The 16,622-nt window shown below is 40.1% G+C and overlaps 1 protein-coding gene across 2 annotated transcripts in view; it reads left to right on the top strand.

The window, feature by feature from the left end:
• The window catches only part of GLS (glutaminase), a 413,780-nt gene that overhangs the window by 11,579 nt on the left and 385,579 nt on the right, over positions 1–16,622 (top strand). For both annotated transcript variants that reach the window (XM_075829939.1, XM_075829940.1), the window contains exon 2: positions 6,560–6,656. In XM_075829939.1, the coding sequence (XP_075686054.1) occupies positions 6,560–6,656 (97 nt within the window). The remainder of the gene's footprint in view (positions 1–6,559; positions 6,657–16,622) is intronic.

Raw genomic sequence — 16,622 nt, 5'->3', positions numbered from 1 at the left:
ACCGCTTCAGCATGTGATTGGCTGCAGCAGTCACAGGGGATGCAACGTCATCCCAGGAGGCCGGACTGCAGGAAGGAGGAGGGCGTTCTGGGTAAGTATGATTTATTTTTTTAAATTTTCCTTGGCCTCGACGCCGCAAAAGTCGCAACACTGGGCTTTCTGTTGTGGGTTTTGCAACCCCAGTGAATTCAACGGGGAAAATCCACAGACGAAAATCAAGAAAAACACCGCATAAATTGACATGCTGCAGAATTAAATTCCGCACAGCATGTTAATTTATAAACGTTTACACTGCGGGGTTTTTTCCGCAGCGTGGGCATGAGATTTGCTGAGTCTCATCCACTTTGCGGCCACTGTAAATGCTGCGGAATATCCACACAAAATTCCGTTGTGGAAATTCCGCAGCGTTTACGCTACGTGGAAACACGGCCAAAAGCTACATGCACACGTAGTTTAATTTGATGCAGAAAATCTGCACCAAAACCGCAGGTGTACGCACGTAATTCCACAGCTAAAACCACACCCAATGGTGCATTTTTTTTATGCGTTTTTAGGTGCGGTATTTACATTTTGCAGAAATGGGTACGGTTTTATGCTGCGTATTTTAGTGCGTTTTTCTTTAAAACTAGTCAGATACAATTCTCAAGGCGAAACGCAGGATAAATTTACATGCTGCGGATTTTAAAATACGCACCGCAGCTCAATTTATGCGCAGAAGAAATCTGCACCGCGTAGATACGTTTTCTTGAAATCTCTTTTACTTTGCTGGTACTGTATTACGCTGTGGATTTGCCTCATGAAAATACACATGGCAAATTTGCACGTAATACGCAACGTGTACATTCAGCATAAGGCTAAATTCACTCGACAATGGAAAAAAAACTGCTGTTAAAAACTGATCAACTGTAAGTTTTAAATGACTGTTTTGAGACAGTGTGTCTCCAAATTTTCATCCTTTCCCGACTGTCTGACCGTTCTTAATGGCTGTCAACCATTTTTCGTGGGGGTTTAAAAAAAAATAAAAAAATATATAGGTTTTATTTGTCAGTTTTTTGTTTTTTTTTGTCCCTTCCCCTGAAAACACTTCATATATAGAAAAATTGCCAGAGGCAATAGAAACCCGTTTTTTCCCAACTACCTGCTACCTAGTAGAATAGTTAAATTGTAAAAAAATACCTTTATTTAAATCAAGTCGGGACAAACATAGAATTTAACCCCTTCCCAACATTTGACGTATCCATACACCAAAGTCGGGTAGGGGAAGTATGGAATGGGCTCACGGAGTGAACCCGCTCCATATGATGCCGGTGTCAGCTGTTTGTTACACCCAACACTTCAGAGTAACGAGCGGCATCCCGCTCGTTTAACTCGTTAAATGCTGCGGTCAATAGCGACCGCAGCATTTAAATCATTAGAAAGAGGGGGGTGACCCAGCTCATCGCGCCCCCAGGTCCACCATCTTTGTGCACCTATTAAGCCCTGCCTCCGCCAGGGCTTGATAGATGCCGGTCAGAATTATGATATACTGCAATACATTAGTATTGCAATATATTGTGCAAGCGATCTAACGATCGCTGGTTGAAGCCCCCCTAGGGGGACTAATAAAAAAAGTAAAAATTAGTAAAAAAGGTTTTTTTTTTTTTATGTAAAAAAAAAATACAATTAAAAGTTTAAAAAAAAAAACTTTTCCCCCTAGAGCATAATAAAACAATAAATAAACATAATTGGTATCGCCGCGTCCGTAAAAGTCTGAACTATTACAATATATAATTTAACTCGCACGGTGAACACCGTAAAAAAAAGTATTTTTTGGTCACCTCCGCTCCCACAAAAAATGAAATAAAACGTGATCAAAATGTTGCATGTACCCCAAAATGTTATCATTAAAAACTGTAGCTTATCCCGCAAAAAATAAGCCCTCATACCACTTAACCCCTTCAGGACTGAGCCTGTTTTGGCCTTCAGGACGAAGCCGATTTTTCAAATCTGACGTGTCCCTTTATGTGGTAATAACTCCGGAATGCTTTTGCCTATCCAAGTGATTCTGAGATTGTTTTCTCGTGACATATTGTACTTTATGTTAGGGAAAAAATTTGGTGGATAAATTCAATATTTATTTGTAAAAAAACACCAAGATTTGAAGAAAATGTGCAAAAATTTGCATTTTTCTAAATTTAAATGTATCTGCTTTTAAAACAGATAGTAATACCACACAAAATAGTTACTAGTTAACATTTCCCATATGTCTACTTTAGTTTGGCATCATTTTTTGAACATTCTTTTATTTTTCTAGGACGTTACAAGGCTTAGAACTTTAGCAGCGATTTCTCATATTTTCAAGAAAATTTCAAAAGGCGATTTTTACAAGGACCAGTTCAGTTCTGAAGTGGCTTTGAGGGCCTTATATATTAGAAAGTCCCCATAAATCACCCCATTTTTAAAACTGCACCCCTGAAAGTATTCAAAACAGCATTCAGAAAGTGTTTTAACCCTTTAGGCGTTTCACAGGAATTAAAGCAAAGTAGAGGTGAAAGTTACAAATTTCATTTTTTTTTTTACAAAATTCATTTGTAATACATTTTTTTCTATACCACAGAAGGTTTTACCCGAGAAATGTAACTTCTTATTTATTGCCCAGATTCTGCAGTTTTTAGAAATATCCCACATGTGGCCCTAGTGCGCTAATTTACTGAAATACAGGCCTCAGAAGCAAAGGAGCACCTAGTGGGTTTTGGGGCCTCCCTTTTTTTTTTTAGCATATATTTTAGGTACCATGTCAGGTTTGAAGAGGTCTTGTGGGGCCAAAACAATAAAGACCCCCCCCCCCAAAAGTGACCTCATTTTGGAAACTGCACCCCTAAGGGAATTTATCTAGGGGTATAGTTAGCATTTTGAACCCACAGTTTTTTTTGCTAAATTTATTTGAATTAGTATGTGAAGATGAAAATCTACTTTTTTTCTGAAGAAACGTAGAAATTTTTTATTTTTTCAAGGAATAAAAGAGAAAAAACACCCCAACATATGTAAAGCAATTTCTCTCGCTTATAGCAATACCCCATATGTGGTAATAAACTGCTGTTTGGACCCACAGCAGGACTCAGAAGGGAAGGAGCACCATTTGGATTTTGAAATTCTGATTTTGCTGGAATAGTTTTCAGTGCCGTGTCACGTTTGAAATGCACTGGAGGGAACAAAATAGTGGAAACCCCCGGAAAGTGACCCAATTTTGGAAACTACACTCATCAAGGAATTTTTCTAGGGGTAAAGTTAGCATTTTGACCCCACAGTTGTTTTGCTGAATTCATTGGAATTATTCTGTAAAGGTAAAAATCTACTTTTTTTTTCTGAAAAAAGGTAGCCATTTTTAATTTTTACAAGGAATAAAGGAGAAAAAGCACCCCAACATTTGTAAAACCATTTCTCCCGATTACGGAAATATGCCATATGTGGTAATAAACTGCTGTTTGGACCCACAGCAGGGCTTAGAAGGGAAGGAGCGCTATTTGTCTTTTGGAGCTCAAATTTAGCTGAAATGGTTTTTGGGTGCCATGTTGCATTTGCAAAGCCCCTGAGAGGCCAAAACAGTGGAAACCCCTCAAAAGTGGAAATTACACCACTTCTATCTAGGGAGTCCCGGAAGTCTCGGACCAAACACAGTGCAGGGAGCCGGGCTCCTAGCATCATAGTTATGTACGATGCTAGGAGTCCCTGCCTCGCTGCAGGACAACTGTCCCGTACTGTAATCATGTTTTCAGTATGGGACAGTAGTTCCACGGAGAGGCAGGGACTCCTAGCGTCGTACATAACTATGATGCTAGGAGCCCGGCTCCCTGCACTGTGTTCGGTCCAGGACTTGTGGCCGAAATACGTTCCGTCCATTACGGACGTAACGTGGTCGTGTGAACCCAGCCTTAGAGCAGTACATGAGGGGAATACTAAATCCCTCCAATTCTGGGGTATTACACCATTGAAACTTGGTCCCAGAGGGGGCGATCTTTATCGTAAACGTCTACAGGAAGAGGCTCGTTGGATTCATCGCCCCAGCAGTTTGAACCACAATGGCCTTAATGAAGGGTTTACCTACGTGGCCTTTCTCTGATAGATTTCTTTACACCTTGCCTTCTTTATCATTATCAATTTAAGTATTTTTTAATCCTCAATATTTAGAGGCAACTTCATGTAACTATAATACAACTCAATCTGGCACCTCCTTTGTTCTATATCATGTAAGAAATTGCATATGCCCATGTGTCTGCGCCTATTTGTTGCAATCTGATTTTTTTTCTAAGTCCTAAGACATGCGTGTACCTATAGCCCTAGTGAATTTTGTCCGATTCTTTCTAAGTCTTTTGACATGAGCAGTAGTGTACATTTCTGACTTAGCCGTAGAGCGCATTAATATCTTTAGTACTATTCGACAGAGTTTTTTCTAAGTCTTTTGACATGCGCAGGAGCGCCCCCCCCCCTTTTTTTTCAACTTAGTTTTTTGGATATATCTATGGTCTTCTTGTTATACATCTGTTTTTTTTCTAATTCCATTGACATGCGTAGTAGCGTCCATTTCTGACTTATTATTATATTTCCAGTACTATTTGTGAGGTTTTTTCTAAGTCCCTTGATATGCGCAGTAGCACCTATTTTCAACTTAGAAAAAAATCAGGTGTATGACAAGACCATAAATACTTTCGAGACTAAGTCCTTATATATGCGCCCTAGTGTATTTTGTTTGATTTCTTCTAAGTCCTTGACATGCGCAGTAGCATTCATTTCTAACTTAAAGAGGCTCTGTCACCAGATTTTGCAACCCCTATCTGCTATTGCAGCAGATAGGCGCTGCAATGTAGATTACAGTAACGTTTTTATTTTTAAAAAACGAGCATTTTTGGCCAAGTTATGACCATTTTTGTATTTATGTAAATGAGGCTTGCAAAAGTCCAAGTGGGCGTGTTTAAAAGTAAAAGTCCAAGTGGGCGTGTATTATGTGCGTACATCGGGGCGTTTTTACTACTTTTACTAGCTGGGCGTTCTGACGAGAAGTATCATCCACTTCTCTTCAGAACGCCCAGCTTCTGGCAGTGCAGACACAGCCGTGTTCTCGAGAGATCACGCTGTGTCGTCACTCACTTCCTGCCCCAGGTCCTGCATCGTGTCGGACGAGCGAGGACACATCGGCACCAGAGGCTACATTTGATTCTGCAGCAGCATCGGCGTTTGCAGGTAAGTCGATGTAGCTACTTACCTGCAAACGCTGATGCTGCTGCAAAATCAACTGTAGCCTCTGGTGCCGATGTGGCCGACACGATGCAGGACCTGTGAGTGACGTCACAGCGTGATCTCTCGAGAACACGGCTGTGTCTGCACTGCCAGAAGCTGGGCGTTCTGAAGAGAAGTGGATGATACTTCTCGTCAGAACGCCCAGCTAGTAAAAGAAGTAAAAAAGCCCCGATGTACGCACATAATACACGCCCACTTGGACTTTTACTTTTAAGCACGCCCACTTGGACTTTTGCAAGCCTCATTTGCATAAATACAAAAATGGTCATAACTTGGCCAAAAATGCTTGTTTTTTAAAAATAAAAACGTTACTGTAATCTACATTGCAGCGCCGATCTGCTGCAATAGCAGATAGGGGTTGCAAAATCTGGTGACAGAGCCTCTTTAACCTTAGAGCGCATTTATACTTTCAGTATAATTTGTCAGATTTGTCCCTTGACATGCGCAGTAGCGCTTATTTTCAACTTAGTCTCGGAATGTTTCTATGACCTTACTGTTCTTCATCTGATTTTTTTCTAAGTCCCCAGACAAGCGCAGCAGCATCTATCTTTCACTTAGCTTCAGAGTGTATACATATTCTCGCGCTGTCCTATTCTCTGTTTGACGATTTTTTTCTACATTTTTTGACATGCCCAGTAGCATCTGCAGCGAAACATGTTGTGGGGGGGCTATACTAATCCTATTTTAGAGAAATGTTAACCAAATATATTCTGTTCTAATTAAAAACAGCCCAGGACAGGTGGGTGGAGAGCACGACCAAAATGGAAGCAGTCACCGCCCCCATGCAAATACTACAAACAAAAAGAGTTGGTCAGCTCCTCCTAAAACAATAAATAGATATGCAGGTGCTATTCTGCCGTGACTAATGTATTACCAGTAACAAGAAAATGCAGATGCACACCGCGGGCGCTAAGATATATATATATATATACACACTTATTGTTTATTATGCATTTTTGATCAAACTGAGCGCTAAGAACCTCACATTTATTAACATAATAACTATAGCAGTAATGCAATAAAAATGACATAATAAACATTAAGTGTGTGTGTGTGTGTATATATATCTATCTTAGCGCCTGCGGTGTGCATCTGCATTTTCTTGTTACTGGTAATACATTAGTCACGGCAGATTAGCACCTGCATATCTATATCCTGTGGATATGTCATATATATTTCTCTAATGGGAAAACCCATTTAGTTCTAACCTATATAATCTATTCTACGTCTTATTTTATTTTTATAATAGAAAAAAAAGTTATAGAAAAACCATTTTGTTTTGCAGAAATAATAAAGAAGGACTTCTCCCAAGTTTGGAAGATTTGCTCTTCTACACAATTGCTGAAGGACAAGAAAAAATACCAGTTCATAAATTCATCACGGTAAGTTGGGAATTATTATCCATTTTAAGCTGATTGGCTTAGTGTACCCACAATAATTGAATGTCCTTGTTTGCTAAGCTGACTGCTATATCATATCATATGTTTAAGTATATTTAACCCTTTCCCGACCTATGACGAAAATGAACGTCCTGGTCGGCTGCTAGATCGCGCATCATGACGTTCATTTTCGTCAGTATTTCAAACTGTCACTCTGTGTAAACCTAGAGTGACAAGCCCGCGCTGACTTCTGTCCTAGGCAGCTGATACATCAATCTTGCCGGTCAGCGGACCATCGCCGCTGCTTTCGGCAATTAACCCCTTAAATGCGGAGACTGATGGCCGTCGACGCATTTAAGTGATTTGAAGCACATCGGCAGCCCCCACGAAGTGATTGTGGGGGCTGCCCATGCTTGTTGTGGCAATCGGAGGCTAGACAATGGCCTCCGGGTTGCCATGTACGGAAGCCTCGTAGGAGCAGCCTCCGGCCGGTCCTCCTCGGCTTCCTGTCAGAGTGACAGTTACATCACTATGACAATTAGGGTATGTTCACACGGCAACGTCCGTAACGGCCGAAATTACGGGGCTGTTTCCAGGAGAAAACGGCCCCGTCATTTCAGCCGTAACGGCATGTGCAGGCGCTTGAACGCCGCGTCCCTTACGGACGTAACTGGAGCTGGTTTTCCATGGAGTCCATGGAAAACGGCTCCATTACGTCTGAAGTAGTGACATGACACTTCTTTGGCGTGGGCGTCTATTTACGCGCCGTCTTTTGACAGCGACGCGTAAATATACGCCTCGTCTGAACAGACAAACGTCAGCCCATTGCTTTCAATGGGCAGATGTTTGCCAACGCTATCGAGGGGCATTTTCGGACGTAATTCGAGGCGTAAGACGCCCAAATTACGTCCGTAAATAAGCCGTGTGAACATACCCTTAGAGTACATTACACTACGTATGTAGTGTGATGTACCCTAGCAGCAATCAAAGCTGCAAGTCTCGTAGTCTCCTAGTGGGACAAGTAAAAAAAGTAAAAATAAGTAATAAATGTTTTTTAAAAAAAAAAGTGTAAAAATGAGTTATGTATATAAACACAAAATGCTTTTTTTCCCTATAATAAGACTTTTATTATAGAAAAAAATGAAGACGTTTAAAAAGTACACATATTTGGTATCACCCCGTTTGTAACGATCCCAACTATAAAACTATAATGTTATTTTTCCCGCACGATGAACACCCCCAAAAAAAATCAATAAAAAACGACAGAATCGCTATTTTTTTGGTCACCACCCCTCCCAAAAGAAATAATAAAAAGTGATCAAAAAGTCGCATGTACCCAAAAATAATACCAATAAAAACTTCAATCCGTCCCGCAAAAAACAAGCCCTTACACAGCTTTTTTGACTAAAAAATAAAAAAATGATGGCTCTCAGAATATGGTGACACAGAAAATATATTTTTAAATAAATAAGTGATTTTATTGTGCAAACGCTAAAAAAAGGAAAAAAACTTATATACATATGGTATCGCCATAATCGTACCAACTCGCAGAATAAAGTAAAAATGTCACTTATAGCGTACGGTGAACGCCGCAAAAAAAACAACTTTTTGAGAATTCCTGGGTTTTGGTCAGGATTGCAAAAAAATTGAATAAAAAGTGATCAAAAAAATCGCATGTACCCCAAAATGGTGCCAATGAAAACTACAGATTGTCCCGCAATAAATCAGCCCTCACACGGCTCCAGTGGTGAAAAAATAAAAAGCAGTCAGTATAATCTTCAAGCCATCAACCGTTGTTGTATAATGCAAATTTTATTGAACAAATCTCCTAATGATAACAGATTTTTTTTTTTAGAAGTAAAAAACTCAAAATGCACTGTTTCAAATTATTATGCACAACACAGATCAAAACATTTTAAAGGTTGTAAAGAGAACTAAAATGGTAATTTGTTGAATTTGCAGCATCAGGAGGTCATATTTACAGAAATCAAAAGCTCTTTCAATCAAAAAAAACTTAGCAGGCCAAGTTACATGTTAACATAGGACCCCTTCTTTGATATCACCTTCACAATTCTTGCATCCATTGAATTTGTGAGTATTTGGACAGTTTCTGCTTGAATATCTTTGCAGGATGTCAGAATAGCCTCCCAGAGCTTCTGTTTTGATGTGAACTGCCTCCCACCCTCATAGATATTTTGCTTGAGGATGCTCCAAAGGTTCTCAATAGGGTTGAGGTCAGGGGAACATGGGGGCCACACCATGAGTTTCTCTCCTTTTATGCCCATAGCAGCCAATGACACAGAGGTATTCTTTGCAGCATGAGATGGTGCATTGTCATGCATGAAGATAATTTTGCTACAGAAGGCACGGTTCTTCTTTTTGTACCACGGAAGAAAGTGATCAGTCATAAACTCTACGTACTTTCCAGAGGTCATTTTCACACCGTCAGGGACCCTAAAGGGGCCTACCAGCTCTCTCCCCATGATTCCAACCCAAAACATGATTCCGCCACCTCCTTGCTGACGTCGTAGCCTTGTTGGGACATGGTGGCCATTCACCAACCATCCACTACCCCATCCATCTGGACCATCCAGGGTTGCACGGCACACATCAGTAAACAACACGGTTTGAAAATTAGTCTTCATGTATTTCTGAGCCCACTGCAACCGCTTCTGCTTGTGAGCATTGTTTAGTCGTGGCCGAATAATACCTTTATGCACACTTGCAAACTTCTGGAGGATCCTACACCTTGAGGTTCGCAGGACTCCAGAGGCACCAGTGGCTTCAAATACCTGTTTGCTGTTTTGTAATAGCATTTTAGCAGCTGCTCTACTAATCCTATTAATTTGTCTGGCAGAAACCTTCCTCATTATGCCTTTATCTGAACGAACCCGTCTGTGCTCTGAATCAGCCACAAATCTTTTCACAGTACGATTATCACGCTTACGTTTTCTTGAAATATCCAATGTTTTCATACCTTGTCCAAGGTATTGCACTATTTCACGCTTTTCGGCAGCAGAGAGATCGTTTTTCTTTCCCATATTGCTTGAAACCTGTGGCCTGCTTAATAATGTGGAACGTCCTTCTTAAGTAGTTTTCCTTTGATTGGGCACACCTGGAAAACTAATTATCACAGGTGTCTGAGATTGATTACAATGATCCAAAGAGCCCTAAGACACAATACCATCCATGAGTTTAATTTAAAAACTAATAATTAAATGTTTATGACACTTAAATCCAATGTGCATAATAATTTGGAATGCGGTGTATGCCCCGATGTACTCCACACAGCTTACATATGCCCCCACAGTATAAACTGAAATACCAGTAAAACCCAAACAAAACTGCTACCAAGCAAAATCTGCGCTCCAAATGCAAAATGGCGCTCCCTCCCTTCTGAGCCCCGCAGCGTGCCCAAGCAGCAGTTTGCGCCCACATATATGTCATCGCCATACCCGGCAGAACCCGCTTAACGTTTTATGAGGTATTTATCTTCTGTGGCACAAACTGGGCACAACATACTATGCACTAAAATGGCATATCAGTGGAAAATTGCAGTTTTCACCTTAAACCATCCGCTGTGCACTAACCCCTTTGCGCACTATGACTTAATTGCCCGTCATGGTGCGGGGGTTGATTTATGGAGCCGGCTCACGTGCTGAGCCCGCTCCATACACTGCGGGTGTCAGCTGTGTATTACAGCTGACACCCGGGACTAATGGCTTATTCAGACGAACGTGATATACGTCCGTGCTACGCGCGTGCTTTTCAAGCGCGTCGCACGGACCTATGTTAGTCAATGAGGCCGTTCAGACTGTCAGTGATTTTCACGCAGCGTATGTCCACTGCGTAAAACTCACGACATGTCCTATATTTGGCAGTTTTTCGCGCATCACACAGCCATTGAAGTCAATGGGTGCGTGAAAACCGCGCACGGCACACGGACGCACTTCCGTGTGCCACGCGTGATGCGCGATACAGTAGTCAAAACTATGAATGAAAACAGAAAAGCACCACGTGCTTTTCTGTTTACAAACATAAAAACAGAGCGTCATAATGATGGCGGCTGCGAGAAAATCACGCAGCCACGCATCATATGCTCATGACACATGGAGCTTTTGAGGACCTTTTGCGCATGCAAAACGGCGCATTTTTTTGCGTGCGCAAAACGCACACGCTCGTGTGAATCCGGCCTAACGGCCAGGTACATCGTTCGCTCTGTTACAGAAGCTTGTAAAAATAACAATATACTGCAATACATTAGTATTGTAGTGTATTGTACAAGCGATCCAATGATCGTTGGATCAAGTCCCATAAAGAGATTAATAAAATGTGTAGAAGTTATTAGTAGTGAGAATTTATTTTTTTTAAAGTTAAAAAAAACAACCTTTTCACATTTTTCTTCTAAAGTAATGTAAAAAAATTAACAAAATTGGTATCGCTACGTCCGTAAAAGTCCAAACTATTACAATATACCAGTATTTAATTTGCACGGTGAACACCTTAAAAAAATTTAATAATTGAAACCGCCAAAATCACAGTTTTTGGTTTTTTTTTGTCACCTTCGCTCTAAAAAAAAATGTAATACAACTTTTTTATCACTTTTTATGTACCAAACAATTGTACCAATAAAAACTACAGCTCCTCCCGCAAGAAATAAGCCCTCACACCACTCTATTAATGGAAAATTAAAAAAGTTATGGCTCTTGGAAGACAGGGAGTGAAAGGGTGAATTCATTTCTAATGAAAAAATGTATGACCACATATGGGGTATTTCCGTACTCGGGAGAAATTGCTTTATAAAAAATGGTTGTTTTTTTCCTCCTTTATGCCTTTGTGAAAATGAGAAAATTCAACATTCTAGTGGAAGAAATTTTCGCGCCCTAATTCTAATAAACTCTGCAAACGATCTGTGGGGTCTAAATGCTCACTATACCCCTAGAAAAATTCCTTGAAGGTTTTTCCAAAATGGGGTCACTTTTGGTGGGTTTCCACTGTTTTTGTCCCTCCAGTGCATTGCAAATGCGACATTGCACCGAAAATCATTCCAGCAAAATCTGAAATCCAAAATCCAAATGGCACTCCTTCCCTTCTGAGCCCTGCTGTGGATCCAAACAGCAGTTTATTACCACATATGGGGTATTGTCGTAATCGGGAGACATTGTTTTACAAATGTTGAGGTGCATTTTCTTCGTTATTCCTTGTAAATATTAAAAATTTCTATGTTTCAGAAAAAAAGTCGATTTGAATTTTTACAGACTAATTCCAATATAGTTAGCGAAAAATCTGTGGTCAAAATGCTAACTATACCCCTAGATAAATTCCTTGAGAGGTGTAGTTTCCAAAATGTGGTAACTTTTGGGGTGTTTTCACTGTTTTAGTCCCTCTAGGGCGTTTGCAAATGCGACATAGCACCGAAAACCATTCCAGCCAAATCAGAAATCCAAAATCCAAATGGCACTCCTTCCCTTCTGAGCCCTGCTGTGGGTCCAAACAGCAGTTTATTACCACATATGGGGTATTGTTGTAATCAGGAGACATTGCTTTACAAATGTTGGGGTGCATTTTCTTCGTTATTCCGTGTAAATATAAAAAATTTCTATGTTTCAAAAAAAAAGTAGATTTAAATTTTTACAGACTAATTCCAATATATTTAGCGAAAAACCTGTGTGGTCAAAATGCTAACTATACCCCTAGATAAATACCTTAAGGGGTCTAGTTTTCTAAATGGGGGCGTTTATGGGGAGTTTCTATCGTTCTGGCAGCTCAAAGCTTCTCCAAATGTACAGTGGGGCCTAAAACATTTTCAAGCAAAATATGAGTCCTGAAAGCCTCCGTGTGCTCCCTTCCTTTGGGGCCCTGCCGTGTGTCCAAACAACGCATTAGGGCCACAATGTGGGTATTTTTGAAAACAGGAGAAACAGGGTCATAGATTTTGTGGTGTGTTTCTTCATGCTCGCTTTACAAAGAAATTGGTCTTCAAACTCATTCTGAGACCTATGAGCCTCTGTAAACCTGGCTTGGTGCAGGAAAACAAAATGTACTTCAAAATGTATAAAATTATTATTCAATTTGTAAGTCCTCTAAATTGCTGAAAATGTATTTTATTTTTTCAAAAGTGCTGCCAAAATAGAGTAAAGAGATGGAAATATATATTTAATTAAAAAAATTGTACAGTATGTGTGTATATATGTGGCATATTGCAGTTAAAATTAGGGAAAAATGTTAATTTTGACAAAATGTCTTACTTTTATCTATTTTTTAATTCATTTCCGCAAATTGTATCAGTCTACTTTTACCACTAAAATAAAGTACAACATGTGACGAAAAAACAATTTCAGAATTACTTGGATATTCAAAACTTTCACAGAGTTATTCTCTGATAAATTCAGACATACCAGATTTGACAAATCTGGCTTGGTCATCAAGGGGTTAAAGGGTTATATTATATAAAAGTTGCAGTATTTTAATAAATATATGCATAATATTTGCATTCAATTGTCCAATACCATCGTCTTTTTTTTTTTTGTTTAAAGGATTTAAGAGATAAAAAATTGATTGCATATCCTCCGGATTTGCCATTAATATCTGATCCGTGGTGATCTGACTTTCGGCGGCGGTTCATCATATTAGAGACTTCTCCTATGAATGGCAGAAGGCTGTAATACTATGAATCGCCGCTATAGTATGTTTGCGTTTGAAAAAGGGCTATATATAATATATCTAAATAATATATATATATGCTCACTACACACTCACCCACGTGTGTAAAAGGGCTGGTATAATATCTGGGTTTCACCTACTTGGTCGCCCACTATTACTACCCCCTTTATAATCAGGGTCTCTAGGGTTATTCCTAGTTCCCCTACCTTTTTCTTATACTAACGTCTACTTGCTTTGCTTACACTCAACAGAATAAGACCGCACAATAAATACAATTGTATAGTAAATAAAGGGTAATATTTATTACTAACAATAATCACACTTACATATAAAATACACAGAACACAGTAAGGCCTCATGCACACGACCGTGTTTTTGCGTCCGCAATTCCCCCGCAAATCCACGGGAGAATTGCGGACCCATTCTTTTCTATGGGGCCGTGCACACGACCGTAGTTTTTGCGGTCCGTGCACGGCCCGGGAACCCGGACCGCAGAAAGTACGGACATGTCCTATTATGGTCCGGAGTTGCGGTCCGGGCTCATTGAAAACAATGGCCCGGCCATGTGCATGTGCGGGCGGCTTGCGGCTGACAGTCCGCTGACAGTCCGCAGCCGGCCGACACGAAAATCACGGGCGTGCACACGGCTACGGTCGGGCTACGGTCGTGTGCATGAGGCCTAACCGATCACCGTATAGTATCAGTATGCCCCAATACATATAACACGTTAATATATATTGAGTATACTCACACTATACATAGTACAGTATAACCACGATATCACAATCCTAATTATACCGCCACCCACTTATCTAAACATACATATGAATACAGTTACGTTACGATACAATACACGCTCACTATTTCTGTCTCACTCCCTCCTAATATAACTTTCCCTATACTCTAAGGGTTAATAGCAAGGGTTACCAGGGACAGCAGGAGGATAAAGGGTTAACTTAGGAAAGGGTTAAAGTAACGAGGGGGAGAGCATAACGTGTAGCTGCTGCTACACGTGGATACTTAGTAGTCCATGTGGTCCGAGTTCGTGTGTCTTCAGGTAGGCAGGAAAAGAGAGCAGACCAGGAGGGAAGTGGAGTCCCCTTAGTGGTGCTGGGGAGCAGGAACAAGAGAGAGAACTTTGGGACCGTTTGTCCTTTTAAATCCCCCCCATGCACACCTGTGTGACATCACAACTCGTGCACGTGAAGGGGGGGGGGGATCTGGGCCTCATGGAATACCATTATCTAGTAGGGGGATGGAAGGGTAGTTGGAACTTCCTGCTTCCTGGATTAGTTCATTGCTTGTTTTCCATCCCCCAGGTTGTCTGATTAGATGACACCTTTCTGGAGCAACAAATATATATATATATATATATATATATATATATATATCTACACTCACATGTACATAGATATAAATATATAAAACACTTCCCTTTTCAGCGTTTTACAGTATATGTCTGTGAAAGGAATGAAGGGGAAGCCTCACTCGCGCAAGCGCTGCGGCTTCTACAAACAGCTGATCGATTACACAAAGTGGAACCCCCACAGATCAGATATTAATGGCCTGTCCTGCGGATAGGCCATAAATTTTATCTCTCCAGATAACCCTTTTAAATTGTCCTTCGCAACCAGTGGAATCAGTTAACCCCTTAAGGACATGTACTAGTTTGCACGTTCAGGACGCAGCCCCATTTTTCAAATCTGACGGGTCACTTTATGTGGTAATAACTTTGTAATGCTTTTACTTATCCAAGCGATTCTGAGATTGTTTTCTCGTGACACATTCTACTTTAAGTTAGTGGTAAAATTTTGTTGATACATTCAGTATTTTATTGTGAAAAACACCAAAATTTATTGAAAAACTGCAAATATTTGCATTTTTCTAAATTTAAATGTATCTGCTTGTAAGACAGATAGTAATACCACACAAAATAAATGCTAATTAACATTTCCCACATGTCTACTTTAGATTGGCATCGGTTTTTGTACATCCTTTTATTTTTCTAGGACGTTACAAGGCTTAGAACTTTAGCAGAAATTTTTCACATTTTCAACAAAATTTCAAAAGGCTATTTTTACAGGGACGAGTTCAGTTGTGAAGTGGTTTTGAGGGGCCCATACAATGCAAACCCCCATAAATCACCCCATTTTAAAAACTGAACCCCCCCAAAGTATTCAAAACAGCATTTAGAAAGTCTATTAACCCTTTAGGCGTTTCACAAGAATCACAGCAAAGTAGGGATGAAATTTACAAATTTCATTTTTTTTTGCAGAAATTCATTTTTAATCTTTTTTTTTTTTCTTCTGTAACACAGAAGGTTTTACCAGAAAAACTCAACTCAATATTTATTGCCCGGATTATGCAGTTTTTAGAAATATACCACATGTCGCCTAAGTGTGCTAATTCACTGCAACACAGACCTCTGAAGCAAAGAGGATTTTGAGGATTTTGAGGCCTCCTTTTTATTAGAATATATTTTAGGCACCATGTCAGGTTTGAAGAGGTCTTGTGATGCCAAAACAGTGGAAACACCTCCAAAAAGACACCATTTGGCAAACTACACCCCTCAAGGAATTTATCAAGGGGTATAGTGGGCATTTTGACCAGTTTTTTTTGCTGAATTTAGTGGAATGAAGCCATGAGATCTACATTTTTTTTTCTAATAAAATGTCACAATTTTTAATTTTTCAAAGCATAAAGGAGAAAAAACACCCCAACATTTGAAAAACCATTTCTCCCGTTAAGTCAATACCCCATATGTGGTGATAAACTGCTGTTTGGACACACGGCATGTCTCAGAAGGGAAGGAGAACCATTTTGCTTTTGATCTCAAGTTTTGCGGCAATGATTTTCGGGTGCCATGGCGCACCAATGGGGTCACTTGTGGAACCCCCCACAAGTGACCCCATTTGGGAAACTACACCCCTTAAGGAATCTATCTAGGGGTATAGTAAGCATTTAGACCCCACTGGTCTTTTGCAGAATTTATTGCAATTAGGGCGTAAAAATGAATATCAACATTTTTTCCATTAAAAAGTTGAATTTTTTTCATTTTCACAAGGGATAAAGAGGAAAATGCACCCCAACATTTGTAAAGCAATGTCTTCAGAGTACGGAAATACCCCACATGTGGTCATAAACTGCTGTTTGGACACACGGCAGGGCACAGAAAGGCAGGAGCGCTATTTGGCATGCAGATTTTGCTGGATTGCTTTTTGGGTGCCATGTCGCATTTGCAAAACCCTAAGGTACCAGAGTACAGTGGAAGCCCTCAAAGAAGTGACCGCATTTTTGAAACTACAC

The sequence above is a fragment of the Rhinoderma darwinii genome, chromosome 6 (genome assembly GCF_050947455.1).
Source record: "Rhinoderma darwinii isolate aRhiDar2 chromosome 6, aRhiDar2.hap1, whole genome shotgun sequence".
NCBI lineage: Eukaryota > Metazoa > Chordata > Amphibia > Anura > Rhinodermatidae > Rhinoderma > Rhinoderma darwinii.
This window is presented reverse-complemented; position numbering and strand designations above follow the sequence as displayed.